Source organism: Neophocaena asiaeorientalis, unplaced genomic scaffold, assembly GCF_003031525.2.
Source record: "Neophocaena asiaeorientalis asiaeorientalis breed wild unplaced genomic scaffold, Neophocaena_asiaeorientalis_V1.1 scaffold433, whole genome shotgun sequence".
In the NCBI taxonomy this organism is placed as follows: Eukaryota; Metazoa; Chordata; class Mammalia; order Artiodactyla; family Phocoenidae; genus Neophocaena; species Neophocaena asiaeorientalis.
Window position 1 is genome coordinate 2,002,071 of NW_020175040.1, and position 26,463 is coordinate 2,028,533.

Here is a 26,463-nt window from a genome sequence, read left to right on the forward strand (position 1 = left end):
AACCATCTTCATAATTTATGCAATATCCAGGTACCACCTACAACTTCATATTTTTCTTTAAGTTTGACTTAAATAAATAAAAGTACCTCCCTTACACAGAAAAACATTATCACTTGCCATAAATAGCTGGGAACCACAACAACCTCAGAATCAGGATCGTTAATAAAAAGAGAGATTAGAAAGGGGTTAAAGTCACACTCCACCCCCTAAGACTCACTGAATTAGAATTAAAAAGGCAATAATGTTCTCACTATGTGGATCGACTTTATTTAATTTTATGTCTTGTACCACCTCTAAGGTGTCCCTTCTGTCCCCAGAAATCAGCCTGGGGCTGAAATGACAAGCATGTCAATGAGGTTGGCAACGATCAGAAAGGGGGGTGAGAACATGGGAATATGAGACCAGGGACTAAGCCCATTAGCTTAAACAGGGGACTCCTTCAACAGGGACTTTGATTTGACTCTGATTGGTTTGGATCTTGGGGATCATGGCTCTGAAGCGCACCCCAGACACTGGGAATTATCCTGCTCGCAATCATCGTAATAATCTTTGTCGTGCGTTGTATCCTCTCAAGAGCTTTAAAGGCATGTTTGCAGCCACTAAGCACCGAGCAAATGATCTCCCTACGACTGGAACGTCAGAAAAAGAACGAAAGAAAGACTGACAGAGAACGTGAACCCGACGTCATACCCTGTGAGCACCACACAGAGGGTCAGCAGAAGCTGCAAGGCCTCCAGAGTGGTAGCTGGGAATAGCGCTAATGCCTTCAATTCGTATTGGATCCCTCAGGCTGAGAGACTGGTCAAAAGGGGGAAATTGTTAAAAATAAGACAGTGGGCCCAACACGCAGTGGCTTATGCTAAGCCTCAAGTCACCAAATCAAGACTTAGTTACTGGACTTCCCTGGAGGTCCAGTGGTTAAGACTCCACGCTTCCACTGCAGGGGACGCAGGTTCGATCCCTGGTTGGGGAACTAAGATCCCACATGCCACGTGGCATGGCCAAAAAAAAGAATTAAGTTTCGGCTCTCTCCCCTTTGAATGGTCTTGGTACCCTTGCTGATATACTGAGGGTTTATTTCTGGGCTCTCTATTCTATTCCATTAGTCTATATGTCTGTCCTTGTGCCAGTGCCACGCTGGTTGATTACTGCAGACCATTATTCAATGTCCCATTAGTTAGGATACACTCTCAGCACTCAGCTGAGCCTGGAGACCATGACAACGTGTGGCTCCACAGGGACCCTGGGTCATTGCCCCCCTCCACATGCAGCAGCCTTCTCAAGATGTTGGAGAAGGCAGAGGCAGGCTTGACCTGGGCTTGTGGGCTCAAAGGTCAGGTGTGAAAGAAGTCAAAGCAAGGAGCAAGCAGAAGCACTGGGAACCAGTGGCTGAGATGCTCAAGCTTGGACTGGAGAAAAGAGGGGTCAAGGCACCGGAGGTGAAAGAGCAAGGCTCATGGGAGTGAGAGTGAGAGAGCAGGCAGGTCTGGGGTTGTCACACAGCACAAGCTGGGATGCAGCTGTCCACTCCATTTCTTGTATGTGTGTCACTGCACAAACCCATGGGTGGAACCCTAACTCAACTTATTTTAAGCCCCAACGTCAGTGCCACTTACACTGCCAAGTAGGGCAAAGCTGGATCTGGGAACGTAGAGGATTTCATCAGGAATCTGCCAGCTTTCCCTTCCTTTGTGCTGGCTTCATTCTCAGACAGAGTCTTCCCATGAAGTGGCAAAGATGACCCGGAAACCTAGGACCCAAGTCTCTTTCCCGATATTTCCAGTAAAAGTGCAGGTCTGAGTGTCATTGGACTGTCCGCTCACATCTCTGAACCAATCACCATTCTGGGAAGGAGGGGATACTTTGATAGGCCAGGCCAGGGTCCCGTGTCCATTCCTGAAATAAAGCTGGGGGTGGGGTCAACCCATCTAAACCACCTAGATGCCAAGTGGGGGAAGGGTGGTTCTCTACAGAAAATTACAGTGAAGGTGGCCAGAAGAGGTAGGAAGGGTGCTGGGCGGGCATAATAACCCCTGTCCACTGCTATTGGCCTCACCTACCTTCATGCACCTTGTACACTTTGGACACTGGCCTGCCGCATCATCTTCTGTTGAAATGAAAGGAACTGCCTGGCTCTGCGGCCAGGCCCAGCTTCTTTGCACACTGGACCTGGGGTCTAGGCCTGGGAAAGGCATTTGCTCAATTTGTGATCTTGGACAAACTCCATCCCCTTTTAGGGCCTCAGTTTCCTCACCTGTAAAAAGAGAATGCTAGGCTGGATCAGATGTTTGAACTGTTCTTTAGCAGGAAAAAAATGTAACAGCTCTGGTGGAGGGGGAGGTGGGGGGCAAAAGGTTCCATTCACTGACAGAAACCATTATCAAGTCCCATAAGATCCGCTGTGTAAAATACCTGCAGCAAAACTGCATGATTTTGTGTGTATGTGAGGGTCCAGAACCCTACTGAATTTATAAGAAGCCTTAACTGTGAGCCAGGCTGTGTGCCAGACACTGGGGTTAAAATGATGAACACCACAGACGTGGTCTACACTTTCATAATGCCTGCCATTTAGTGGGAGAGACACATTGACCTGATAGTCTTGCAAGTAATCAGAAACCTAGACGCAAAAGTTATGATGGAGAAGTACAAGGAGATGTGAGAGTCAGGAGCTCCTGCACCTGGATTTGACTTCAGGTCTGTCTCAACCCTAATGCAAGCTCCCCTGAGCTCTGGGCCAGTCCCTCCCTTTCTCCGGACCTGAGTCCACTCAGGTGTGAAATGGTGACATACCGTCTGCTTCCGAGGATGTTATCCTTCTGTCAGGGATCGGTCCAGGCGTTACCACGTCATGGCGCCTTCCTTGGCTCTCCAGCTTTTCCAGATGGCCCTGCTCTGGGCTTGCACACCACGTGGGGGTACCTACTTTGGCACACCTCATGTTGCAAGTTTCCCAACTAAGGACTGAGCTTGTCAAGGCTGGAGATTTTGTATTTTATGTGTGCATCCTAGTGCATTGTACTGTCTGGCTCACAGCAGGTGCTAACACATGTTTGTGGAATGACTGGGTGGATGGGAAGAGTACACTTTTGGGGGGAGTGTTAATATCATCATGGAACCGGACAGGACACAGCCACTGGCTAATTGTCTCATCTGAGGTCGTGGGATGGGATGAGGTTTACACCGGCTGCAAAGCCGGTGTAGTCCCCAGGTGGAGTTCCAACTCTTCTGATTACTTGCTGTGCGTTCTTCATAAGTTATTGGGCCTCTTTTAGCCCGCATCTTTATCTGCATTAGGAATTACACTAAACGTCATCCACAGCCAACTTAATCTAAGTAAAGGGAGAGGTGAAGGCGAGGAGAAGAGGAGGAGGACAACCCCAAGGCGGATGCTGAGCACAGCCTCCCCAGGGAGATGAAAGGCGTGGGAGTCAGAAAACTGCTTAGTGGGCACAAGTCGAAGCTTAAGTTCTAAACCTGTCTCTTCATCTCCATCACCGAGGTCGAACTTGAGCTCCGCAAAAGGGTATCCATTCGAATGCGGTCACGGACGCGAAGGCGCCGTGAAGAGCGGAACTCGGGCCCTCACTGCGGCGCAGCGGCCCTTTCGGGCCCACCCGGGCAGGAAGCGCCGGCTGCGGGGGAAGCCAACCTCGGGACACAGCCGGAAGGGGGTGGGCGGAGCCTTCCCGGCAGCCGCGACGGGCAAAGCCAGGAGCCAATGGGGCGCTGAGGAGTTCCCGCCGCGGCCAATGGGGAGCTGACCGAGGCGGGGCCGGACCAGCCGCCTGGTAACGGCCGCGTGGTAACCGGCTGCGCGCTGCTAGGGCTGAGCGGGCGCTCGGGCTCCAGGTGCGCAGGATGAAGATCGAGGAGGTGAAGAGCACCACCAAGACGCAGCGCATCGCCTCCCACAGCCACGTGAAGGGGCTGGGGCTGGACGAGAGCGGCCTGGCCAAGCAGGCGGCCTCGGGGCTCGTGGGCCAGGAGAACGCGCGCGAGGTGTGGCGGCGGGGCGGGAGCTGAGGCGGGGGGACTGAACTGAGGGGGAGACGGAGGGGAGGACGGGGCTACCCCGCGGCCTCGCTCCTGGCCGCGAGTCCTGACTGACCGCCAGTCCTGACGGACCGCCGCTCGGGGCCAGGCCGTCCGCGCGGCACGGGGGTCGGCGGGGAGAGGATGGGCCAGGTCCCTGCTCTCTGGGAGCTCGCGTTTCAGACACAGACGTTTAAACCGCTGAACAGAAGGGCCGTCATTAGACTTCGGGGATCAGTTCCTGCGGGGCTCTGCGGGCCCGGGCACGGCGTTTGAGTTGCTGTGAGCGCAGTGAGAGGCTCTGGGACTTCTATAGTCGGGAGGTGAGCCGCCTGAGCAGGTGGCAGCTACAGAGGCCTTTCTGAACATTCCCGTTAAGCCCACTTCTGCTAAGTGATGCTGGTGCCCAGTGCCTTCGGCCGCATTGTCGTCCCCCAACTCTTCAGGCTCGTTGTGTGTGTATTTTTTTTGGATGAAAACGTTGAGGGTGGGAAAGGTCACTTCACCCATCCTCTTGCCACCCAGTTTAGTGATAGTAATGCTGGAGTTTGTGCCTGTGTGCCCCTGACTCCTGAGGCAGCGCGCTCTGTGGTAGGACCGCCCCCTCGGGCCCCCTTCAGCCCTAACTTCAGCCCATTTTGCCCCTCTGCCCCTGCGGTGGCTCGGCAGCTACAGAACTCCTGGGTAAGACTCTTGCCTCCTAGCCCGATGGTGCTAATAGAAGGGGCCAAAGAGAAGCCTCTGGTTTCCACTTGGAACATCAGGTTTCCAGAGAGGAGACAGTGACAGGGCCAAGGTGACGTTGAAATTTCTGCTTATCCAGCTCCTGCTCTCGGAGGGCCTGTCTCTGCGAGTAGCTGACGTTGAGTGCTTCTCTTGTGCCGAGCACTGTGCGAAGCAGCCCCGTTTCCACTGTCTCATTGTTCGTCACCGCCCTTGTGCCTGTCCCTCCTCCGCTTTGTTATGACACTTTTCAGACGTACCGGAAAGGTGAAAGACTTGGGTAGTGCGTACCTGTGTGCGTGAATTCTACAAGTAACGTTGTACTCTGTTGCTTTGTCTTCTGTCTGCTCATTTATCCATCTAACAGTCTGCTTTTGCATTTCAAAGTAAGTTGTAGACATGAGCATACTTTACCATTAACCCGTTAGCCTTTGTGCCACTGTGCTGTGAACTGTGTTTTCAGATGAGGAAACTGTGGCTCCTAGAGGCTAGGTTATGGATCTGTGGTACTCGGCTGGTAATTGGTAGAGCCAGGATTTAAACCTAAGTCTGTCTGACTCCAGGACCCATACTCTTGACTCTGACGCTGTGTGCCTCCATATGAATGTGAGCTTCCCAAGGATAGAGACCGGGTAGCATCATGTACGCAGAACTTGACTCATTATAGGGGCTCAGAAGTTACGTGCTGAATTATTAGGCATCCCACCTCTGCTACCAGGTCCTTGTCTGAGTCTGGTCGCATCAGCAGCCTGTCCTCATCTGAACAGTGAGAGTTAGACTAGGTCATCTTTTAAAGGCCCTTCCAGTTCATACTTTTTAAATTTTGGAATTCACTGGACATGTCTCACTGGAGAGAAGGAGCCTAAATGGAAGAAGATTAAATGGAAGGGGAAGTGTGTAAGTGTACGTAGCCAAGGTTGGCAAAGGCTCTTCTACCTCTGAGTTGCCCAAAGAGTTCCAGTGCTGTGGATTATGATATCAGGGGTTACTGTGGAAAGACCATAATGGCTCTTTTGTCTTTTTAGAGATGCAGCGTCTGAAGAATATCTTCTAGGCTCTGTTAAGTGTACTGTGCTTTTCCAGCTGAGCCAGAAATGGAATAGGGCACATCCACATGCATTCCTTGAACCCACGTTTTTGAGGGGCTGTCTAAGTGTGGGACCAAGGTACGTCTCCACAGTCCATGGGGAAGGTGGGAGAGGAGATAAGATGTGCTCACAAGACCCTGTCCACAAGGTACCACCCAGGTAGAGGAGCTGTGGGCCTGCCCTGAGGCAAGGACGGTGCACCTTGGAGACAGTTGTGCTTTCGGTTTTTAGATCAGTGTGAGAAACCTTGAGATTAGGTGTCTAAGGAGTGTGACTTTCTCAGCCTTACTCCTTTAGAGTTAACTGTTGTAAAATACATAAAACCAGGAACGCATTTATGGAATTTCTAAACACACACGTATCAATATGCAGTCAACTCTTGAACAACATGGGTTTGAACGGCATGGGTCCGCTTATTCACAGATTTCTTTCAATAAATACATATTAGGGTGCTACATGACCCCCAGTTGGTTGAATCCAGGTCTGCTGAACCACAGATACGGAGGGCTGACTGTATAGTTATGCGCTGATTTTTGCCTGCGTGGAGGTTGGGCGCCCCTAACTGCGAGGGTTCATGGGTCAACTGTATATATGTGTATGTGTATGCGAAATACACGCTGTATGTATATAATGTCCATACCTGTCAAGATATAATATAGATGCTGTAAATGGCTTAATACGCAGAATATTTAAAATATACGAACGAACAAGTAATTTAATCTCGAGGATTTGAAGGGCATTCCTTGGATCTTAGGATGCTGTAGGTTAAACCTCACGTGTGGCATTTGCTTACAGCATTCTGGGATAGTTAACTGATGGCCAACTAGTAGAATATGTCATTGATTCTTAGCCCTTAGTGGGTTAATTTGGGAATGTGATGAAAGCTGTGACCCCTCCCTGGAAGAATGCACATTTGAACATATACACACAGTCTTATTTCCAGTTTTGAGGTGTGTGGGCCCCTGTAGTATATGCCACTGCTCCCATTTGTACCCCTCCTGTCCGTTATCCACATAGCAGCCATCAAGATACTTTAAAAACAAATTTTCAGAACATGACATGCGGCCTAAGGCTTTTTCACTGGCTTCCCATTACATGTAGAATAAAATCCAAACCTTACTGTGGACTGGAAGGTTCTGTTCTGAGTGCTGCCCCTCCTGCCTCTACAACCTCATCTTCCCGGTCTGCTTGTTTTCTGAACTCTGGTCAGCACAGCTTTTCTGTCCCTTGGACATGCCAAGCTCATTCCTGTATTTTGAATTTATTGTTCCCTTTGCTTGGAACACTGACTCCTGCCCTGCCTGCAGCTTCGTGTATCAAATATAATGTCAAAGAGGCCTTCCCAGATCACTCTTTATTATAGAGTAACCTCTGCCCCCAGCCGCTTGCTCTTTTCTTGCCCTTTTTTCTTCATAGTAGAGATTCTGTGTTTGTATGTCTCCTCCACTAGGACATGAGCTCCATGGCCCTCTACTGCCCCTGGCGCCTACAGCAACACCTGTGGTGTCCTGGCACTCGATGAGTCTGAGTTGTGTGGACCAGACACTGGACTTTTTCCTCCTGTGAGACGTTTTAATATTGATTTATTATTTCTTTCTCTTGTGGTGTCTAGGCATGTGGTGTGATAGTGGAATTAATCAAAAGCAAGAAAATGGCTGGAAGAGCTGTCTTGTTGGCAGGGCCTCCTGGAACTGGCAAGGTACTCATTTTCTCTCATTTTTTAAAATCTACCCAAGAGGATGATCTTAACGTCTAAGCCAAATTCAGTTTGTGTCTTAACTAGTCTTTGTTTAGCTAAGTTGGTTATACGTATGTTTTTAAAACCAATGTGCAATAATGCAGTTGAGTATCTAAGATCCATGCTTCTAAAATTCAGATTACCCTGGCTGACCTCCAGAGAAAAGAGAGTGAAATCCTCCGAGGTGTCTCATGGTCTCTGTAATTTGTCTTTTATCTCTTTCAAGTCTCCTTTGCTTTGGAAATATATTTCTGTTGGCCTAGGGCTTCATAAAATCTTGGGAGTGACATCTTACTTGAGGGGGAAAGAAAACCAGTCAGCAAGCAATTTTCCAAGTGCTAACTTGACCCAGCACTAATCTGGCTGTGTGAGAGATGGAAAGAAAAAGGAAAAAAGAATTAGAGACGTGATCTTTATCTCCAAGGGCCTTACAGTCTCTCCAGGGCAGAGAGGACACCACGGCAGCATGAAAAACTCCAGTTGAGCGCTAAGCTGCGAGGCATCGCCTGATCTTAAATGCAGCTGGAATTGCAGCGGGAGGTGACACTTGGGCTGCTGTGGCTGGAGGGGTTGAAGCTTGACGTTTGACTTGGCAGGGAAGGAAAGGGCCTTCCAGGCCGAGGGTGCAGGACAACTTGTGGGATCTGTGAGGGGCTTGGCTGGGTGCTTGAAACGCACTAGAGTCCCCAGCCTGGGCCCTGCTTGTTCTTCCGGAGGGCTGCTTGGTGCAGGAGAGGAGGAGCCTGGGGGAGTCACTGTGTAAAGAAAGGGGTTCCAGCTCTGGTGCTGAGACCCCAGGCAGGTCCCTTAGCCTTTCTGAAGCAGTAGCACAGCCCTGCCTGTTGGAGGGAGTTGTTAAAGTGGTGGTTGTAGGATGATGACTCTCATTGTCATTTTGAAGTCATATGATTGAATTGATAGTATGTCTTTTACTGGTGTCTAACCATAGAGGAGGAAGTGCTGTATTTGTGAACAGGTATAAAGGTGAGCTTTAATTCCCTTTCTGCTTGTCACCGTATTTACCATTTATTTGCTTACTGTTCCTTCTCGTATCTTAGACCTTTGCTCTCCCTGCATTTCCTTCCTAAAGTACATCCTTAAGAAGGTCCTTCTAGAAGTTTGTTGGTGGCAAAGTCAGGTTTGTATTTATTGTGTTGCCCTTGTTTGGAAAGAACAGTTGTGTTGGATATATAATTCAGTTGACAGATGTGTTCTGTCAGTACTGTTTCTCTCAGTGTTATTTGCTACCTTTTGGCTTCTAGTGTTGCTTTTGAGAAGACTGGTTTTGAGGATTTTGTCTTTTCTCTCTGGATGTTTTTGGGATATTTTGGTTTTGGTGTTTCACTGTGACATGTCAAAGTGTGGATTTATTTTCATTTATCCTGCTTGTTGATGGATCTGAGTACATATTGTGTCTAATAAGTTCTGGGAACTGGTCAGCCTTTGTCTCTTCAGATGCTGCCTTTCCCTGTTCTCTGTCTTCTCTTCTGGAGCTCCAGCTAGGTGAGGTTCCACTGCAGAGGTCCTCCACTGGGGCCGAGTTTGCCCCCCGGGGAACATTTGGCACTGTCCTGAGACGTTTTCGGTTGTCACACTTGGTTGGGCCGGGAGTGCTGCTGGCATCTTGTGGGTGGAGGCCGTGGGGTTTGCAGGGCACCCTGCAGAGCACAGAGCGGCCCCTGCAAGAGGAGTTCTCCAGCCCAAAATGCCCACGGTGCCAAGACTGGGAAATACTGGGCTGGAGCTTCTCATTTTGTCTTCTTAGTCTTGGAACCTCTTTTATGTTTTCTGTTGTTTTGACTCTGCGTTCTGGGTAGCTTCAGTAGACATCTCTTCCAGTCTATCTTGTAAGCTGTGAGGGGGCTGCTCTTTAATCCAGTCCATTGAATATTCCAGGTTGAAAAATTTGAAACCTACAAAAGAGTGGAAAGAGCAGTTTGATGAATCCCTCTGTACCCTACTCATAGGTAACTAAGTGTAAATATTTTGTGAGATTTGTGTTTTCTCTGTGTTATTTCTGAACCATTTGAAAGTAAGTGCAAGGGACCTTCTCTGTCATTCCCATGATGCTGTCATCCACCCAAGAAATATAATGTTGCTAATAAAATTAGCTGATATCTAGTTTATATTAAAATATCTCCAAGTCATTTCAGTTTGTGCCTCTTTCATTTTTTTATATTTTTTAATTGAATTATAATCACATATCACACATTGCATTCATTATTGTCTCTTTGGTCTCTTTATCGAGAATGGTTCCTGTCCCCTGCATTTTTGGTTTCTTTTCTTTTATGACACTGACATTTTTGAAGAGCCCAGGACAGTTGTTTTGTAGAGTACCCTACAGCTGTCCTCCAGTGGTTGTCTGATTGTGTCTGAAACATGCAGCTCTTCGGCAGAACGTGATGCAGGTGATGTGTCTGGAACCTGCATCACAACAGGGGGCTGATGCCACATTCTACTATGACGGACTGGTTCCCTCTGAAATGTATAATCATCTGGGAAGTAACACTTTGAGATGTCCTGAATATCCTTTTACCCTATGGCCGTAGCATTCATTGATGGTCATTGCTTTATCAGTTATCGCATTGGTGGTTGCAAAATGGTGATTTTCTAAATCTGTCATATCCTCTACATATATTAGCTTGCTTTTTTTTTTTTGTAATGAAGAAGCCCCTCCCTCCCCCACTCATTATTTTTAATTTCTTCAAAATCTGTTTTTTGCTTATTTGTTTGTTTTGGCCGCGCCATGCAGCTTGCAGGATCTTAGTTCCCCGACCAGGGATCGAACCCATGCTCCCTGCAGTGGAAGCGTGGAGTCCTAACCACTGGGCTTCCCGGGAAGTCCCAAAATCTGGCTATTTTTGATAGCCTCTTGTTCCTTGTTTGTGAAATACTTTCTTGTTTATTTTGTATCCTGTATCTGCTTGTGGACTCATGTTTGATCAAATCTGAGGCTTCCCTGATCTCTTGATTAGGGCCAAGTGCTTCCTGAGAGGACTTGGGAGGGCCCCTGCTGTGCTGCCAGGACAGGGTACGTGAAGGAAATTTTGTGGCTTGGGTTTTCTGGCCATCAGGCAGTGTAGAGACCAATCCTTAATCTGTTTGAGAGCCTGCTGGTGAGACTTCGTCAGCCAGAGCTGTGGTGAGACGGACAAGCCTGTCTTTGTCCCTTGGAGATTTTCTCTGTGGCCACCTTGTCTACTGACGTGTGCCCTTCAAGGCTCCTTTTTATCCAGGGGTTTCTGGCATCTGTCAAACACCTGCCCAGCTTTTCAGAGTAGTAAACTACCTTGCAACGATAGTTTACTACTTTGGGTCTATCATGACTACTTGCTGATTCTACATGTTTTGTAACAGGAGGGAGTGGCCGTGGCTCTAGTGGCCGCTTTGCTGGCAGCATGGGTCTCTGGTGCTTTTGTAACATTGTACCCATGGACCTCAGCGTCCAGACAACTTAACTGAGTGGCCGGCAGGAGTGTGGTTCTTGTTCAGAGTATGGCCACTCCCCTCCTGAGGCCTGCACACTCTTTTTTTTTTTTTTTTTTTTTGCGGTACCCGGGCCTGTCACTGTCGTGGCCTCTCCCGTTGCGGAGCACAGGCTCCGGACGCGCAGGCTCAGCGGCCATGGCTCACGGGCCCAGCTGCTCCGCGGCATGTGGGATCCTCCTGGACTGGGGCGCGGACTGTCAACCACTGCGCCACCAGGGAAGCCCTACACACGCTTAATAATAGGGCTTTGTGTTTGGGTTTTAGAAAAAGGTGTTCGGATGAAGTTGAAAACAAAGTAGGTTTCTTAATCTTTTGGCAACAGCCTCTTTTTTGTGCCACTTGCCTGGGGGGTGGGCACACAGAAATAGGTCTTGGAGATCGGGGTTTGCATCCTGACCCTTGTGCTTGCTAACTGTTTGACTTTGGGTGAGCTGGAAATTTCTGAGTTTCAGTTTCTAAATTCACAAAAGGTGAACTAGATTATCAAGTTCATAGGCTGCTTGGGAGGGTTCAGTGGGATCCCTCGTGCAAGTCACCCAGCCCTACATAGTAGGTGTAGGTAGAGTCTGCTCAGTAGCCACGTCATATGCCAGCCTTCTGGGAGCCTTTAAATGGAGGAGACTAGACGCACCTGAAGCATTTCTTAGCCAAGCATTTACCATATTCTTAGGGAGTGTGTCGATCATCTCTTCTGTGTTTGGTGGGGGGTCTGCACTGAACCAGGCACTTACCATATTCTTAGGGAGTGTGTCGATCATCTCTTCTGTGTTTGGTGGGGGGTCTGCACTGAACCAGGCACTTACCATATTCTTAGGGAGTGTGTCGATCATCTCTTCTGTGTTTGGTGGGGGGGGGGTCTGCACTGAACCAGGTGCGGCACTGTCTTTGGAGTTCACAGCTGAGGGAGGGGAGGGGGCTGTAGCGACAGGGAGAGAAAGAGGAGTGACTGGAAAGGTGGCGGGCTTTGGATAGAAGGTGAGCATGGCTGGCCTGAGGCTCCTGCTGGGAGTCCTGGTGTCAGTGTGCTGCTGCCTGCCCCGTTATGCTCCAGAGACTTTCCCTTCGCTCTTAGGATACAAGAGAATACAGCTTTAGAGGTATCAGCCTTGAGGGCACAGACTCAGATGCCTACTCAGACGGGCAGTGGGGCTGAGTGAAGCGCCCGGGAGCCCGCACGAGCCCTTGCTGGGGAGGCAGCTGCCCGCATGTCCACTCCCCGTGCTGCCACGTGGTCATAGGGGCCCCTTGTGGCCAGACCTTCTTGCTTCTCAGAAGAAGCCAAATAACTGTATTTTTATGTGCAATTTCCCAGCATTAGAAAATGGGCAACAACTGAGTTTAAAAATACGCATGAGGACTTCCCTGGTGGTGCAGTGGTTAAGAATCTGCCTGCCAATGCCGGGGACATGGGTTCAATCCCTGGTCTGGGAAGATCCCACATGCCACGGAGTAACTAAGCCCGTGCACCACAACTACTGAGCCTGTGCTCTAGAGCCCGTGCTCCACAGCAAGAGAAGCCACCGCAGTGAGAAGCCCGCGCACCACAATGAAATGTAGCCCTCGCTCGCCGCAACTAGAGAAAGCCCGTGCACAGCAATGAAGACCCAGCACAGCCAAAAAAGAAAGAAAACACACATGAGACTCTGCAGGCCAAAACAGGAGCAGTCTGTGGGCAACCAGTTTGCTACCGGTGATCAAACCCAGGACTTTGATTTGACAGATGAGGAAGTCAGGCACCAGAGATTTGCCATGTACCCGGGGTCACGCTGAAGATTAAAGTAGCACCAAACGGGCAGTGAACAGAAGAGGAACCTTTACTGAGCCAGTTTTAAAACTGCCTCGGAGATCTGTGTCATCCTTCAGTAGCGACCTTGTTCTCTTCCTTAGCCTGTACACCTTGGGGACCTTACCTGGGCTCTCGTGTCAAAGTTGAGGAAAGGTGAAAACAGTGGTAAAAGGCCGGGGTGTTTTCCCCGTCCTGCACCAGCTTGAAGGCACTGGCTTTTCATACTTGCTCTTTGACCCTACATCTGTTAGTCTTCGTCTGTTCAGCATCTGCCAGTGGTAGTTATCTTAGCAAAAGTAAATTTGAAGTTTATTAGGGCATGTTCAAGTGTAACTTCACCAGTTCATAGCTTCAGAATCCTAGCTTGTGGGTCATTCTTCATGGTTTGCGGGGCCACTCAGCATAAAGTGAACATCCTGTCATTTGTTCCTTGATTATTGATTTCTAATGGGTTGTAAGTTGGTGCCTTCCTGTGTCTGTAAAGACAGAAAGCAGCATCTCAAAGACCCAGTGGTGCTGTTCTACTGCGACGAGGTCAGAACCCTGTTTTGACACTGAGGGAACAGTTTTGGGAGACTATACTGACTCTTCTGATGGGAATCTGATCTCTGGAACCCTGCTGTCAGACTTTAAGGTTCCACTGTGCCATTTTCTAGATTATGGTACCGAGGACGTGTTATCTAATGTGTCTCAGCTTTCTCATTTGTGAAATGGGGAGAGTAGTGGTGTCCACTTCGTAGGGTGAGTGGAAGGGGCATGTGAAACATCGGGAACTGGACTGGCCAAGTCTCAGTCGTGGCAAGTGTTGTGATGACAGGGCCCATTTTGCTAGAAATCGAGTGTCCACAAAAGTCATTAAACGTTTATTGTGAAACATGCAAACCGTATTAAAACTAAAGGGCTAGAGTTTCAGTTCCTAGTTAATAATTTTTTTATAGCATATGTTCCTGAATTGTATTTCAAGAATGTGAAACAAGCGCATTTCCTTTGTTTTCTTCTGTAGACAGCTCTAGCTCTGGCTATTGCTCAGGAGCTGGGTAGTAAGGTCCCTTTCTGCCCGATGGTGGGGAGTGAAGTTTACTCCACGGAGATCAAGAAGACAGAAGTGCTGATGGAGAACTTCCGCAGGGCCATTGGTGAGTACCCTGCCTGCGCCCAGTACCCATCTGCGCCTAATACCCTGTCCATGCCTGTCCGAGGCTTGTCCTCACCTGCCTCTTCCTTGTGAACATGCCTCTAGGACTTGTGTTCGTGGCACTGCTGTTTTTCTTTTGGTGCCATTAGAGTTATCTTTGCAAACGAAACGAAAACCCAGTTCTTCCAATGGAAGTGCTTTAGCAGCCAGCGAATGTGAGCCCAGCTGTGGGGCTGGGGCTCTTCATCTGACAAAGTAGATTTTCCTGGGAGCCTTACTGTGCTTTTAGAGATGACGGTCCCCTGAAAAAGTTCTGGATGTAAGCCAACAGCACTGTGTGTTGTGCCGTCAGAACGCCCGGCCTGCATGCTGAGCCGGTCAGCAGGCGAGGAAACCATGTGGGACGGTGGAGCTTCAAGGCTGTGGTGCCAACCGTGCAGGGCCTGGAGCTGCTGTACTGACTGCCTGTGACGTGCCAGGCCCGCCACTGACTGTGGCCTTTCACTCCCCAAGAGGAAATTCTCAGTCTGCATTTTGCATCTGATGAAACAGAGTCTCATAAAGTTAAATAACTTGCCTACTGTGACCCAGCTAGTAAGTAGCAGCAGCCCTGCAGTCTGACCCTACACCTGTCTGACGCTGGAGCCCGTGCTCTGACCATGTGCTGCGAGCAGAAAATGGCCGCTCTCCTGAATTTGTACCTCTTACCAGCCAGCACTTCTGGGGCGTTCTCCTGACCTACTTGTAGACATAGCTTATTCCTGTTAAGCTATGAAAAAATATTTAATGCACAGATGAGTGTCTCTGTCTAGGATATACTTGCCGAGTTACAAGTTATGAACACTTGTCAGAGTGCCTGTGTCATTTTACAGTACCTTTGGTTGTCAAAACAAGGTAAGGGGGCTTCCCTGGTGACGCAGTGGTTGAGAATCCGCCTGCCAATGCAGGGGACACGGCTTCGAGCCCTGGTCTGGGAAGATCCCACACGCCGCGGAGCATCTAAGCCCGTGCGCCACAACTACTGAGCCTGCGCTCTAGAGCCCGCAAGCCACAACTACTGAGCCCGCGTGCCACAACTACTGAAGCCTGCACACCTAGAGCCCGTGCTCCCAACAAGAGAAGCCACCTCAATGAGAAGCCCGCGCACCGCAACGGAGAGTAGCCCCCGCTCGCCGCAACTAGAGAAAGCCCGCGCACAGCAACGAAGACCCAACGCAGCCAAAAATAAATAAAATAAATAAATTTATTAAAAAGCAAACAAACAAAAAGCAAGGTAAGTATTCTCAAGGAGGAAACTTACTAGAAAACTTCAAGGAAATTACGAAAGTTTAAGAAAGAGTAGATTTGTCTAAGCCCAGAATTCTTTCCTCAGGAATGGTAGAGTCTAATTGAAGGGTATGGTCATGTAGGGCCTTAGAACATGGTAGGGCTTTGCGTGCTACGTGGTGCGAAATGAAGGGAGAAGCAGTGGGAGAGTGGAGTCCCTGTGGCTGGGTGTGGAGAGTGAGGGCAGAAGCAGGGAGCCCACGAGGAGTCTGAGCAAGAGGTGGTGGTGCGTCGGCCGGCGCGGTGGAGCTGGGGCTGGGAGAAGCGGTTGGATTCTGGGTCTGGTGGGATGGTGGGGCTGACGGGATTTCCTGAGAGATTAGTTGTGGGGCTGGAAGAGAGAGGAGAGAGAGGAGGTGAGGATGAGTGCCAGGCGCTGCCGGGTTTGGAGGTGGGAGTATGGGGAGGAGCAGACTGGGCATCTGTTGAATGTCGCTGTGGGTGTAGTGGGCCGCATTCATCAGTGTAGCCCCAGTTCCTGGCCCACGGTGGGTGCTCCGTGACGTTTTTCTGAATGAGAGAAGGGATGCACTTTGAAGCAGGTAGAAGAAAACAGAGACCTCTAGCCCTCAGTCTGTGTCTGGTCGATAGACAGATGTTGTTTGGTTTACACAGTGTTTTTTAATAACTTTTGAGTGAGTTGCCAGTATTTGGAAATTGGGAGATGTCCCATAGAATGAAAGAAGCTTTCATTCCCTGGCAGCCGCGGTGGTCCAGGCAAAGCAGGCACCCTCCCTAGCAGAGCGGCCTGCACCAGCTCGCCCCGGTCTCCTTGTGGCACTCGCTCTGCTGCCTTACAGTCCCTGCCAGGGCCCTGTGAGCACTGGACTTTGGGACTCTTGTTAGAGGTTGGTTTAGAAACTAGAAACTGTGCACTCAGTCCATAGGCTAAGTTCTGGATTTTTTAAACTACAAAGTATTTCCTACTGGAAATACTTTTTACCTTGAAACACTGGATTTCTTTTTTTTGTGCCTATTTTAAACTGACATATAACATACACATAGAAAAGTGTAAAAATACCTATAGTTTAACAATAATGAAGTAGACGCTCATGCAGTCACCATTCAGCTCAAGGAACAGAGCACGGGCGGCACCACAGACGTGGCTCGTGCCCTCCCAGGTTATAGCCCCTCACCTTTCCTACACGTCCCCCACAGAGCGCAAGAGTGGTGTGGCAGTGGCTTCTGTGGCAGTCATAACCCTGTACACCCGGGTGTGTGTCCTAGGCAGTGTGGCTTAGTTTTGCCCCTTTTATAAACTTTATCTGAGCGGAACCTACTTCAGGTGCTGTGTCTTGCTTCTTTACCAGCCTTTTCTTTGTGAGGTTCAGCTCGTGGTGTTGTATCTGGAATAACAGTGGAAGTGGCTCACAGGACCCCCTTCCTAGTTTAAAATCTTTCTGAGTACTTCTCGAAAACTTAATGAACATGTGACAGATTTTATTTAACTCATTAAGTAATGAGATAAAAAGTAAGGTGTTACAATTAGTTCAAATATCTGAGTACATTTTAAATGTATTTTTATTTATTAAAAAAAATATTTTTCTGGACTTCCCTGGTGGCGCAGTGGTTAAGAATCCGCCTGCCAATGCAGGGAACACGGGTTCGAGCCCTGGTCCGGGAAGATCCCACATGCCGTGGAGCAACTAAGCCCGTGCGCCACAGCTAGTGAGCCTGTGCTCTGGAGCCTGCGAACCACAACTACTGAGCCCATGTGCCACAACTACTGAAGCCCGCGTGACTGGAGCCCATGCTCTGCAACAAGAGAGACCACTGCAGTGGGAGGCCCACGCACTGCGATGAAGGGGGGACCTCGCTCACTGAAACTAGAGAAAGCCCGCACGCAGCAGCGAAGACCCAATGCAGCCAAAAGTTAAAATACACACACACACACACACACACACACATATGTATATGTATTTTTTTTTCTGACATTGATAAAAGATGACAAAACGTACCTTTACATGAATGCATATGTTTGGGTTGCTTAAAGTTAACTTACATGCTTTAAAATTTGAAAAAATAGAGATAAATTTCCTGGGATTCTGTTTTGTGATTTGCCAGTTTTGAGGGGACGAGACAATGCAGTTCTTTTGATGGCAGCAAGGTGAAGAGAAATTTCTTGATCCTGACACAGAGTAAAAAGACAGGCCATTGACTATCTTCAAAAAGGAACCCTGCCCGTCTTCCTCTGCCTTTGAATTCCTGTGAAGTGGCGGAGGGGTTGGGGAGGAAGTGGTGAGCTGACCAGAAATGAAAAGCAAGGAGTCTGTGCTGTTTCCTTGGCGTGATGAAGGTCCCTGTCAGGGATGTAGAAACCTGAGCCAGCAGATGAAACCTGTACCGTTCACGATGTCATTGCCGGAGATGGCGCCAGCCCGACCCTGTTCCTGGCTAGCAGCCGGTTTCATTGTCCGTCACCCACATCCCCTGCCTGCTTGTCAGCACAGAGCAACTGCCAAACAAATATGGGGGCTAGTGAGAGACGGGAATGCCTTTCTTCCCCTCCTCAAGGAATTTCATGTTACAGTCGTCTACCAGTAAATAGAGGGAAGCATTCCATTTGAAGGAACTTATCTATGTGGGATATAAAAGTTTTGATTTAAAGATAAATCAAGTTAATTTTAAAAGTACAGAAATTTCCAGTTTTGTCACAATCTTCTGTTGTCACAATTCATGTTGTTTGGAAAAGTTTTGTCTTGATGTTCAGGAACTAAGCGTTAGGTAAGGTAGAAATGAAATGCAGCCTCTCTTTTGGGACTATTCCAAGACTTCCATTTGTAGGTGATCAGATTAAAGGAAGGTGGAGTAAAACTTTTCCTTAACTTTAATATCTGAGAGTCTTTGCCCTGACTGGGTTTCTGGGGAAAGAAGGCAAACAACCCAGTGATAGGATAATGACCAGGTTTGAAGGTGGGAAGTGACCGAGAGTGTCTGAACCATGGGCAGTGTTTCTCTGTGCCACTGGGATATTTCCCTGTTACGACAGAGGCGGCTTGGTGGTGAGGACACCCAAACCATTACGGGGCTTCCCACCCGCAGAGTGGTGTACAGCTCCACGTCACGGGCAGGACAGAGTTCTTCACTCGCTCTTTAGATGAGTGTCTCTCAGCTGGGGCTGTACATTGGACCATCTGGGGAGCTTTAAACTCATAAAGATGACAGCGTCCCACCCCTTCAGATTCGGAGGCAAATGGTCTGAGTGCAGTCGAGGAGGGGGGAATTGTAGGAGCTGTCAGGTGAGTGTGCAGGGTGAGAACTGTGAGTGGGTCCAGCAGAGGTTCGGAGCCATGCTCCCTCAACTTAAGCCACTGGTATTATTTACTTAGGTATTTCTTTTTAACGTGACTTGGCAGTTTGGCGCACAAATACAGAAGAGTGCACGGAACATCAATGTATACCTCGGTGGATTATTATACATTGAAAACCCATGAAACTAGCACCCAATCAAGAAAGAGATTATTGCCAACAGCCCTATGGCTGCGGGTAGCCATAATCGGTTCTCATTGTTCCGTGATATTCTGTTGTGTGAATACACCACAGTGCAGGTACCTCTCCCACTGCAGGCAGACATGGGACTTTTCCCGGTGTTTGGCAACTAAGAATGACGCTGTGTGACTGTGTCCCTTGGTGCACATGTGCACTCAGGCCTCTTGGGTATATACCTTGGAGTTGAATTGCAGGGTCATAGGTATTCATGTAGTCAACTTTAGGAGACAATAAATACCATGTTATTTACTTACACTCCCACCAGCAGTGTAAGCTTTCCTTTTGTTCTGCATCCTTCCCAACTCTTGATACTGTCAGTCTTTTTAGTTTTAGTGATTCTGGAGGTTGTAGAGTAGTATTTTGTTGTTTTTTCTTTTTCCATTGTTAAAATTTTTATTTTGGAAAATATCAAGTACCCAAGAAGTGGTCAAGTGGTACGATGACCTCCCCCATGGTCCCATATGATTGCAGAGCTGCTTTCATATCTATAAATATTTCAGTTATGTATCTCTGAAAAAGAAGGACTTAAACACCATTTTCATACCTAGGAAAAATTAACGGTAAATTCTTTAATATCATCACATATCTAGTTAATCTTCACATTTCAGGTTGTCCCGTGTCATGATGTTTCTTTTATAGTATTATTATGCAAATCAGTATACAAATAAAGGTCTACATAATAGATTGGTTGGGAAGTGTCTTCTATCTTTTAAATCTGTGTTTCCCTTATGTTTCTATTTTTACCTTTGGGCAAAATACAAACTAGATAGAGACTGGGGTCGTACTCAAGGGCTGGCAGAAAGCGGGTGGTGAGCCCTGTGGGCACATGCTAACTGGAAGCGAAAGGACAGGGCGAGTTTCATGAGAAAGGCCCTGCAGTAGGGTCGGAGGAAACGGGTCCTGGAGACTCGGACCCCAGTCCTGGGTCCACCCTGAAGAGGGATAGACTCTCCGCCTCACCGCTGGCGCTGACGGTTGCATCTGCAAAGCGGAGACAGAGTCCTTCCATGGCTGCTTCGGGGCTGACGGCCCTCCTGCTGTCTCCCAGCCCCAACCCTCTGGACCGGGTGGGGGACTGCTTCTAAGGGCGAAGAGCTGCTGCAGCCTTGATTCTTAGTTTATTGTTGTTGGTGTGGTCTGCCAGCTTTCCCCTAAGTTCAGGGGTGCCTTCTGTAGCCCATCTTCACCTGATCTGACCCAAGGGTGCTTCCCTCCTCACCTTTGAACTGATGGCAGGCACAGTGAGTTAGAATGGCTTTCTTGTTGAAGTTTTTAGAATCCTCTGAAAATAGATTTAATAGCTGTTAACTTACCTGTGGCGTGGCTATGGTTTCGGAGGAAGCCATTGTGTCTCTTGACCTGGACTTTGGGAATTAGAGTCTGTGCAGGAGTGTGTATGTGCTATGTGTGTTTTCAGAGAAGCTGGGGTGGTGATGTGCATTTGTCTTCCTATTTTAAGAAAAACTTCAGTTACTAATGATTACCATTGCTTTGTTAGAAAAACCCGGTTTCCTTTTTTTCTCAAGTTACTGTAAATGTTATTGAAGCATAACGTGCATACATACAGAAAGGGGCATAAATCGTAACTGTGTAGCTCGATGAGTTTTCATAAAGTCAACACACTCATGTAACCAGCACCCGGATCAAGAAACAGACCTTACTAGAACTCCAGAAGCTCCTTATACCCTCTCTAGCTACTCTTGTCCCCCGGGCCAGCAGGCAGAGACATGCGTGTATCGACGACTTTGAGGGGAAAAAACGTCTGATCCAGACAGGGCCTGGGTTTTCGTGCTGAGTTTGGGGGTGCCACGGTGCAGGGGCTGTAGCATCCCGTGGTGCCCTCCTAAGAGATCATGGGCCTTATACAGAACTGCAGGCACATCTGCAGGCAGATTTCTTGGGTGTTGGGTGGTCTGCCTGATAACACCCCCTCACCCCTAAGTGACTTCTTTGGCCCGTCCATTCACGTGTGCCTGTGGGACTGAGCCTTCAGCCCGGGTGTTGACGGTCTCGCGGGGCCGCTCGGTGCTGCAGGTCCCGGCACGGGGAGACGCAGGGTGCCAGGTGGTGACCGGAGGGTGAGGAAGAAGGAAGGGTTGTGTCAGGGCAGCTTTGTAGAGCCGGCAAGTCTCTACCTGGAAGTCTGTGAGGCCAAAGGGTGGGAAGGATGCTTCCGGCAGCAAAAACATTGTACTTGAGGGCACTGAGGCCATCTTCTAAAAATTAACTTGACAACAAACGTTTATTGAACAGCTAATGTGGGTGATGTTTAGAACAGGAGAGAGAAGTTTGCCTTCATTTACAGTATTCTAATCTAAGAACTTTAAATGCTTTATTGTTGGGGACGGTTTGCTTTGGAGATGAATTGCAAAGAGTTGTAGAACCACCCGCTGCAAGTCGTGAATGACAGCTGGGTGTTTCTTCTTGGGGTGTGCAGTGAGGAGCAGCCCGGGGCCCAGATGCCTGGCGGGGTGGCTGCCCCTTGCTCTCAGCACGGACCTCTCATCATTATCTTATACCTTGCTCAGGCCTGATGGTGTCAGAAGGGGCGTGGTGAGTTACTGCACTGGTTTTAGAAATTTCCTTCAAGAGCCAAAAATGCAGGAAACAAAGGCCAAGCGGAGTAGGATGGTTTGGGTTCAGAGACAGGATTAGAGGCTTAAGCTAAATTTCACCCCCTTGGAGGAGTAGCAGTTGTCTGAAACAATTTTGAGGAACTATGGCCTGTGTGTCTCGTTCTAGATCTGAACCTAGAAGGTCCCTTTGAGAAGGTGAAATGGAACAGTTCTCTGCATTCCGAGCAGCTCCTCCACTACGTGTGTGTGGGCGGTGCTTCCCCACCCAGGGTTACGTACGGGTGAGGCTGACTTGTTGGTTCTTACGACGTGGAGGTTTTATGGCTAAAATGGCTGTTAAAAGAAGGAGAGGGAGTCGTGCTTCTCACCAGGGCTCGTTCATCTGCCGTCTGTCTCTTCCAGGGCTGCGGATAAAGGAGACCAAGGAGGTATACGAAGGCGAGGTCACGGAGCTCACCCCATGTGAGACGGAGAACCCCATGGGGGGCTACGGCAAGACCATCAGCCACGTGATCATAGGGCTCAAGACAGCCAAGGGGACCAAGCAGCTGAAAGTGAGTGCCTGCTCGTGGGCCGTCGCTCTGCCCCAGGATCGCCCTGCGCGGCGTGACCTGTCTGTGCACAGGGCCGACGGAGTCACGTGTGGGGCAGGGCTGGCACACGGAGGACTCAGTAAAGACGTGGCTCTCCTTCTTTTCTTTTTATTTATTTATTCATGTATTTATTTTTGATTCCGTTGGGTCTTTGTTGCTGCGTGCGGGCTTTCTCTAGTTGCGAAGAGAAGGGACTACTCTTTGTTGAGGTGCACGGGCTTCTCATGGCGGTGGCTTTTCTTGCTGCGGAGCATGGGCTCTAGGCGTGCGGGCTTCAGTAGTTGCGGCTCGCGGGCTCAGTAGTTGTGGCTCGCGGGCTCTAGAGCGCAGGCTCAATAGTTGTGGCGCACGGGCGTAGCTATTCCATGGCATGTGGGATCCTCCCGGACCAGGGCTCGAACCCGTGTCCCCTGCATTGGCAGGCGGACTCTCAACCACTGCGCCACCAGGGAAGCCCTCTTCTTTTCTTCTTGTTGCCGAGGGAGCTGTGTATGTTAGGACCTGGGCTGTGTGGTGCCATCCTGTGTCCCACGCAGTGACCGTGAGTCACAGGCCTGGGCGTTGGCTGTTCAGTTCCAGTGCTCATACTCACAGGAAAAGCAGCGCTAAGGGATCTGGTAAGAGTTGAAGAGTGATGACAGCGGACTCCCTAGTGGCCCAACACAGAGTCCCGGCTGCAGTCCCTTTCGTGTGTTGGGCCCTATTAACCCGAGGTGGCTTCAGTGGTCAGTTGTGCTCAGGCCAGGGTCCCGGAGACAGTGTGGCGGTGGCAGTGGGGGAGGCCCTGGGTGAGCCTCCCACTCCTGTCCTGTAAGCCTGGAGGAGGCGGGCAGCAGGGACGCCTGGCAGGGAGCGTGGGTTTGGAGTCTCTGCCGCTCAGTGCAGTGTGGCCTTCTGCAGTGACTTCATCTCTGAGCGATAGTTTCTTTATCTGTTACATGGGAATAATAATTGCCTATCTCACAGAGTTGTTGTGAGGATAAAAGTTGTAGCTTTGGGGGTGGCACCCAGTCACCTAAGAAGTGGTAGCTGTTGACGTTGTTGTGAGATGGGGCAGCCTTATTGTGGCTTTGCCTTATTAATAACAATGAATAACCTTTTCTTCACAGCTCTCACTTATTGTATGTGCCAGGCCCTGGGCCAAGTGCATCAACAAATCTTTGTGTGTGTGTGTGTGTGTGTGTGTGTGTATGTGTGTGTGTGTGTGTGTGTGTGTGTGTGTGTGTGTGTGTAATTTACCTCATTTTACAGATAAAAGAACTGAGGCTCGTGAGGAGGTTAAGCAGTCATCCTCGGATCACACAGCTAGTTAGTGGCAGGGCAGACTCTCTGCGTCCTAACCACTATGCTGCCTGCCCTCCAACTTGCTGTGTGACCTTTAGAAGTCAGTTGAGCTCTCTGGGCCTCCCTATCTAAACTGTGGTAGATTGACCGTATAATTTCCCCATCTTTGCTCTCCTCTGCGATTTTATTGTTCTTTGATTCTGTAAGGTGGTTTCTTGGTCACTGCTTTATGGAGATCATAAAAATGTCACTTCTTCAAAAGACCATTTTTCTTTATCCTAACAGCGTTTCCATCTCAGGAGCTTGCCTCTGCAAATACCTCTCTTAAACCCCTCCCCCTTCATCTCTCCCATTCTGTAGTAATTAGATTTCTTAGTAGGGTCTACCACCTTTCAGTAATTACATCTTCAGTCACTTCATTTGGGAAATTAACTGATATAAAAATGCTGGAGGCAAAAAAAAAAGTGTACTATCCAATATAGGATATATAAAATAAGATATGCAGTTTAAATTTTAGCTACCCATAAAGCTGTTTTGCACAGTTTCTTTAAGAAAATAACAAAAGGATAAATGTTTTGCTTCCAAAATGAGTACTTCCAGCCACTTTGAGCATATGTACAAGCTGTTTGGATAGACGGAGTTCACATACTCGGTGAATATTTAAGTGTGAAGGAGGAAGTACCGCCATTTATGGAGAGCCTCCCTCATCCCAGCCCTGCGGTAGGGGCCTGCCACCCCCGTCTTCATGCTCATGGCAGTGGTCCAGGAGCCGTCGGGCCCATCCCACCAGGGAGATAGAGCCCTGGGTTCCCTCTGTGGTTACTCTTTGTAACAACTTCATTGAGGTCTCATTTTTAGTAAAATTCACCCATTTTAAGTGTACAGCTCAAGGAATTTTAATCGGTTTACAGAGTTGTACAGCTATCATCACAATCCAATTTTAGAACATTTTCATTACCGCAAAAAGAAGCCTCATGCCTAATCTACTTTCTGTCTATATATTTGCCTTTTCTGAACATTTCATATAAATAGAATCATACAGTATGTGTTCTTTTATGTCTTGCTTTTTCTACTGAGTCCTGGTAAGGTTTTACTCTTTAATTTTGTTTGAGAGTTGAGAGTAGTAGCTCCCCTTGAAATCTAACTGAGAGAAACACTTCTAAATACTCACTCTGTACAAAAGATGCTGTCCCAGAACATTGATCACCTGAGGGGGGCCTGAGTCTGGATGATCTGGAGGAAGGCAACAGTTCCCAGAATGTGCTACTTGCCTTTTCTGGAGATGTAAACAGGTGGGCCCAAGGGAGCAAACACTGGAAGTTGAATCGACTGGCTTGGGAAAGATCCTGCTTTTATGTTTTCTTTGAATTTTACACATCTATGATGTGATCACAGCTGGGTGCTGTTATATAGATGAGGAAACTGAAGCTCAGAGAGCCTTGTCTAAAACCATAGGCCCCCAGAAGGACAGCCATGGAGAGTAAGCAGGTTCTGTCCGTGCTTCCGGTGCAGAAACTTCCACCCCTGCCCGGCGTTGGGAGGGCAAAGGATTGAAGCAGGGAAAGCAATCTCAAAAGGGGGTGTTAGGGTCTCTGGTCCCATGGACAGTATGGGCCCCACCTGGAAGTGGTCAGAGCCATATCTGCCAGTTTGCAGCCTCTGGAGTAAAAGGAAGGAGGAGCTTAGGTCTCCCTTTGTGCCCCTCTCCTGCCTTCTCTTCGGGACACTCAAACCCCAAAGCCTCTCTCCCCCATACATACACACACACACAACCCCCTCTCTCCCTCTCTCCCTCCATACGGTCATCAGCTACCTCAGCTCTCATAGAGGAAACTACCTTACAGTATATCAGAAATAAATACAACGTGGTTTATAGTTCTCTGGTTCACTGTTTGTTTGTTTTTTTAAGCTGGACCCCAGCATTTTTGAAAGTTTGCAGAAAGAGCGAGTAGAAGCTGGAGATGTGATTTACATCGAAGCCAACAGTGGGGCCGTGAAGGTAATACCACGAGGAGACCCAGGTGGCCAGGAAGTGGCTTTCTTTCTTCAGGGGGTCCGGGGTGCGTGGGAAGGGGCACTGTGTCTGCTGCGATGCTGATGGAAGGTCAGCAGTTGCCCCTTTATGTTTAGTCAAGTTTGCTTTCCCTTTATCTGCATTCTTTAACCTTCTCATGATTAAAACAGACAGTCTGTTAGAAAAATACTAAAACCTGTTTAGAGGGGGAGAATGGTGAGGAAGCGAGACAACTGTAGTCATTTTCAAATTGAAATGTGCAGGGTATTTAATCTTCCTTTTATCTCTTCGGTATTTTCTTCCCAAGATATATGCATGTGGAAAGGAATGCTGCATTAGTTGGCATTCTTTTTATATCTGATTTCCAGTGTCCTGTACAGAGTTCCTCACTGTTTAATGGATGAGCATAATACTTCATATCATACAATAAATCACCCACCTACAAAAGAGTCTGAACAGCCCCTCCGTCTCCAGTTAATCTGCTGGATTTGCCCTTTATCGGGAATTGCATACAGTTAAGAGAAAGAGGGGGAAGATTCTGGGAGAGAGTATCGGGTGTTTTCAGCCGGGTTTTGGAACCCAGCGATGGGCAGATAGCTCCTTCTCTTGGCAGCAGGGAAGCAGAGGCCATGTTTGCAGTTTGTCAAGGCGGCTGTCAGGCCGCAGTGGGACCTGAGACTTTTATCTCACCCTGTGCCGCTTGGGGACTTGGCAGTGGAGTTCGCCAGGCACTCAGGTTTCGCCCTCTCCGCAGAGGCAGGGCAGGTGTGATACCTACGCCACCGAATTCGACCTTGAAGCTGAAGAGTACGTCCCCTTGCCCAAGGGGGACGTGCACAAGAAGAAGGAAATCATCCAGGATGTGACCCTGCATGACTTGGACGTGGCCAACGCACGGCCCCAGGTACTGCCCCCAGCTACCGCCGGGAAGCTGGCCCTGCTGGCGGCCCTGCTGGCGTGGGAGCCTTTTGTGTGCTGGAGGCTCCGGGATGAACTGTCAGTCTTGCTGCTGCTTCTTAGAGCAGGCAGTCCTTTTCTGTCTGTGATGTTCAACAATTAACATGGACAAGAGCTACGAGGGGCTCCTTTGTTGCGTTTCAAACGCTCTAGTCACAGATGGTTTCCTGCGTATTGTTCCTTCTCCCAGCCGAGCCTCTGGGCACCCCCCCCCCCCCCCCCCCCCCCCCCCC

The 26,463-nt window shown here is 48.9% G+C and overlaps 1 protein-coding gene across 2 annotated transcripts in view; it reads left to right on the top strand.

Moving 5' to 3' along the window:
• Window positions 1–3,781: 3,781 nt before the first annotated feature.
• Window positions 3,782–26,463, top strand: part of RUVBL1 (RuvB like AAA ATPase 1) — a 35,519-nt gene continuing 12,837 nt past the window's right edge. The window contains exons 1-6 of one of the 2 annotated variants that reach the window (XM_024763427.1): window positions 3,782–3,999; window positions 7,456–7,542; window positions 13,860–13,992; window positions 21,785–21,936; window positions 25,169–25,258; window positions 26,028–26,177. In XM_024763427.1, coding sequence (XP_024619195.1) covers window positions 3,859–3,999; window positions 7,456–7,542; window positions 13,860–13,992; window positions 21,785–21,936; window positions 25,169–25,258; window positions 26,028–26,177 — 753 coding nt within the window. In that variant the 5' untranslated portion in view covers window positions 3,782–3,858. The remainder of the gene's footprint in view (window positions 4,000–7,455; window positions 7,543–13,859; window positions 13,993–21,784; window positions 21,937–25,168; window positions 25,259–26,027; window positions 26,178–26,463) is intronic. The other variant, XM_024763428.1, reaches the window with a different exon arrangement.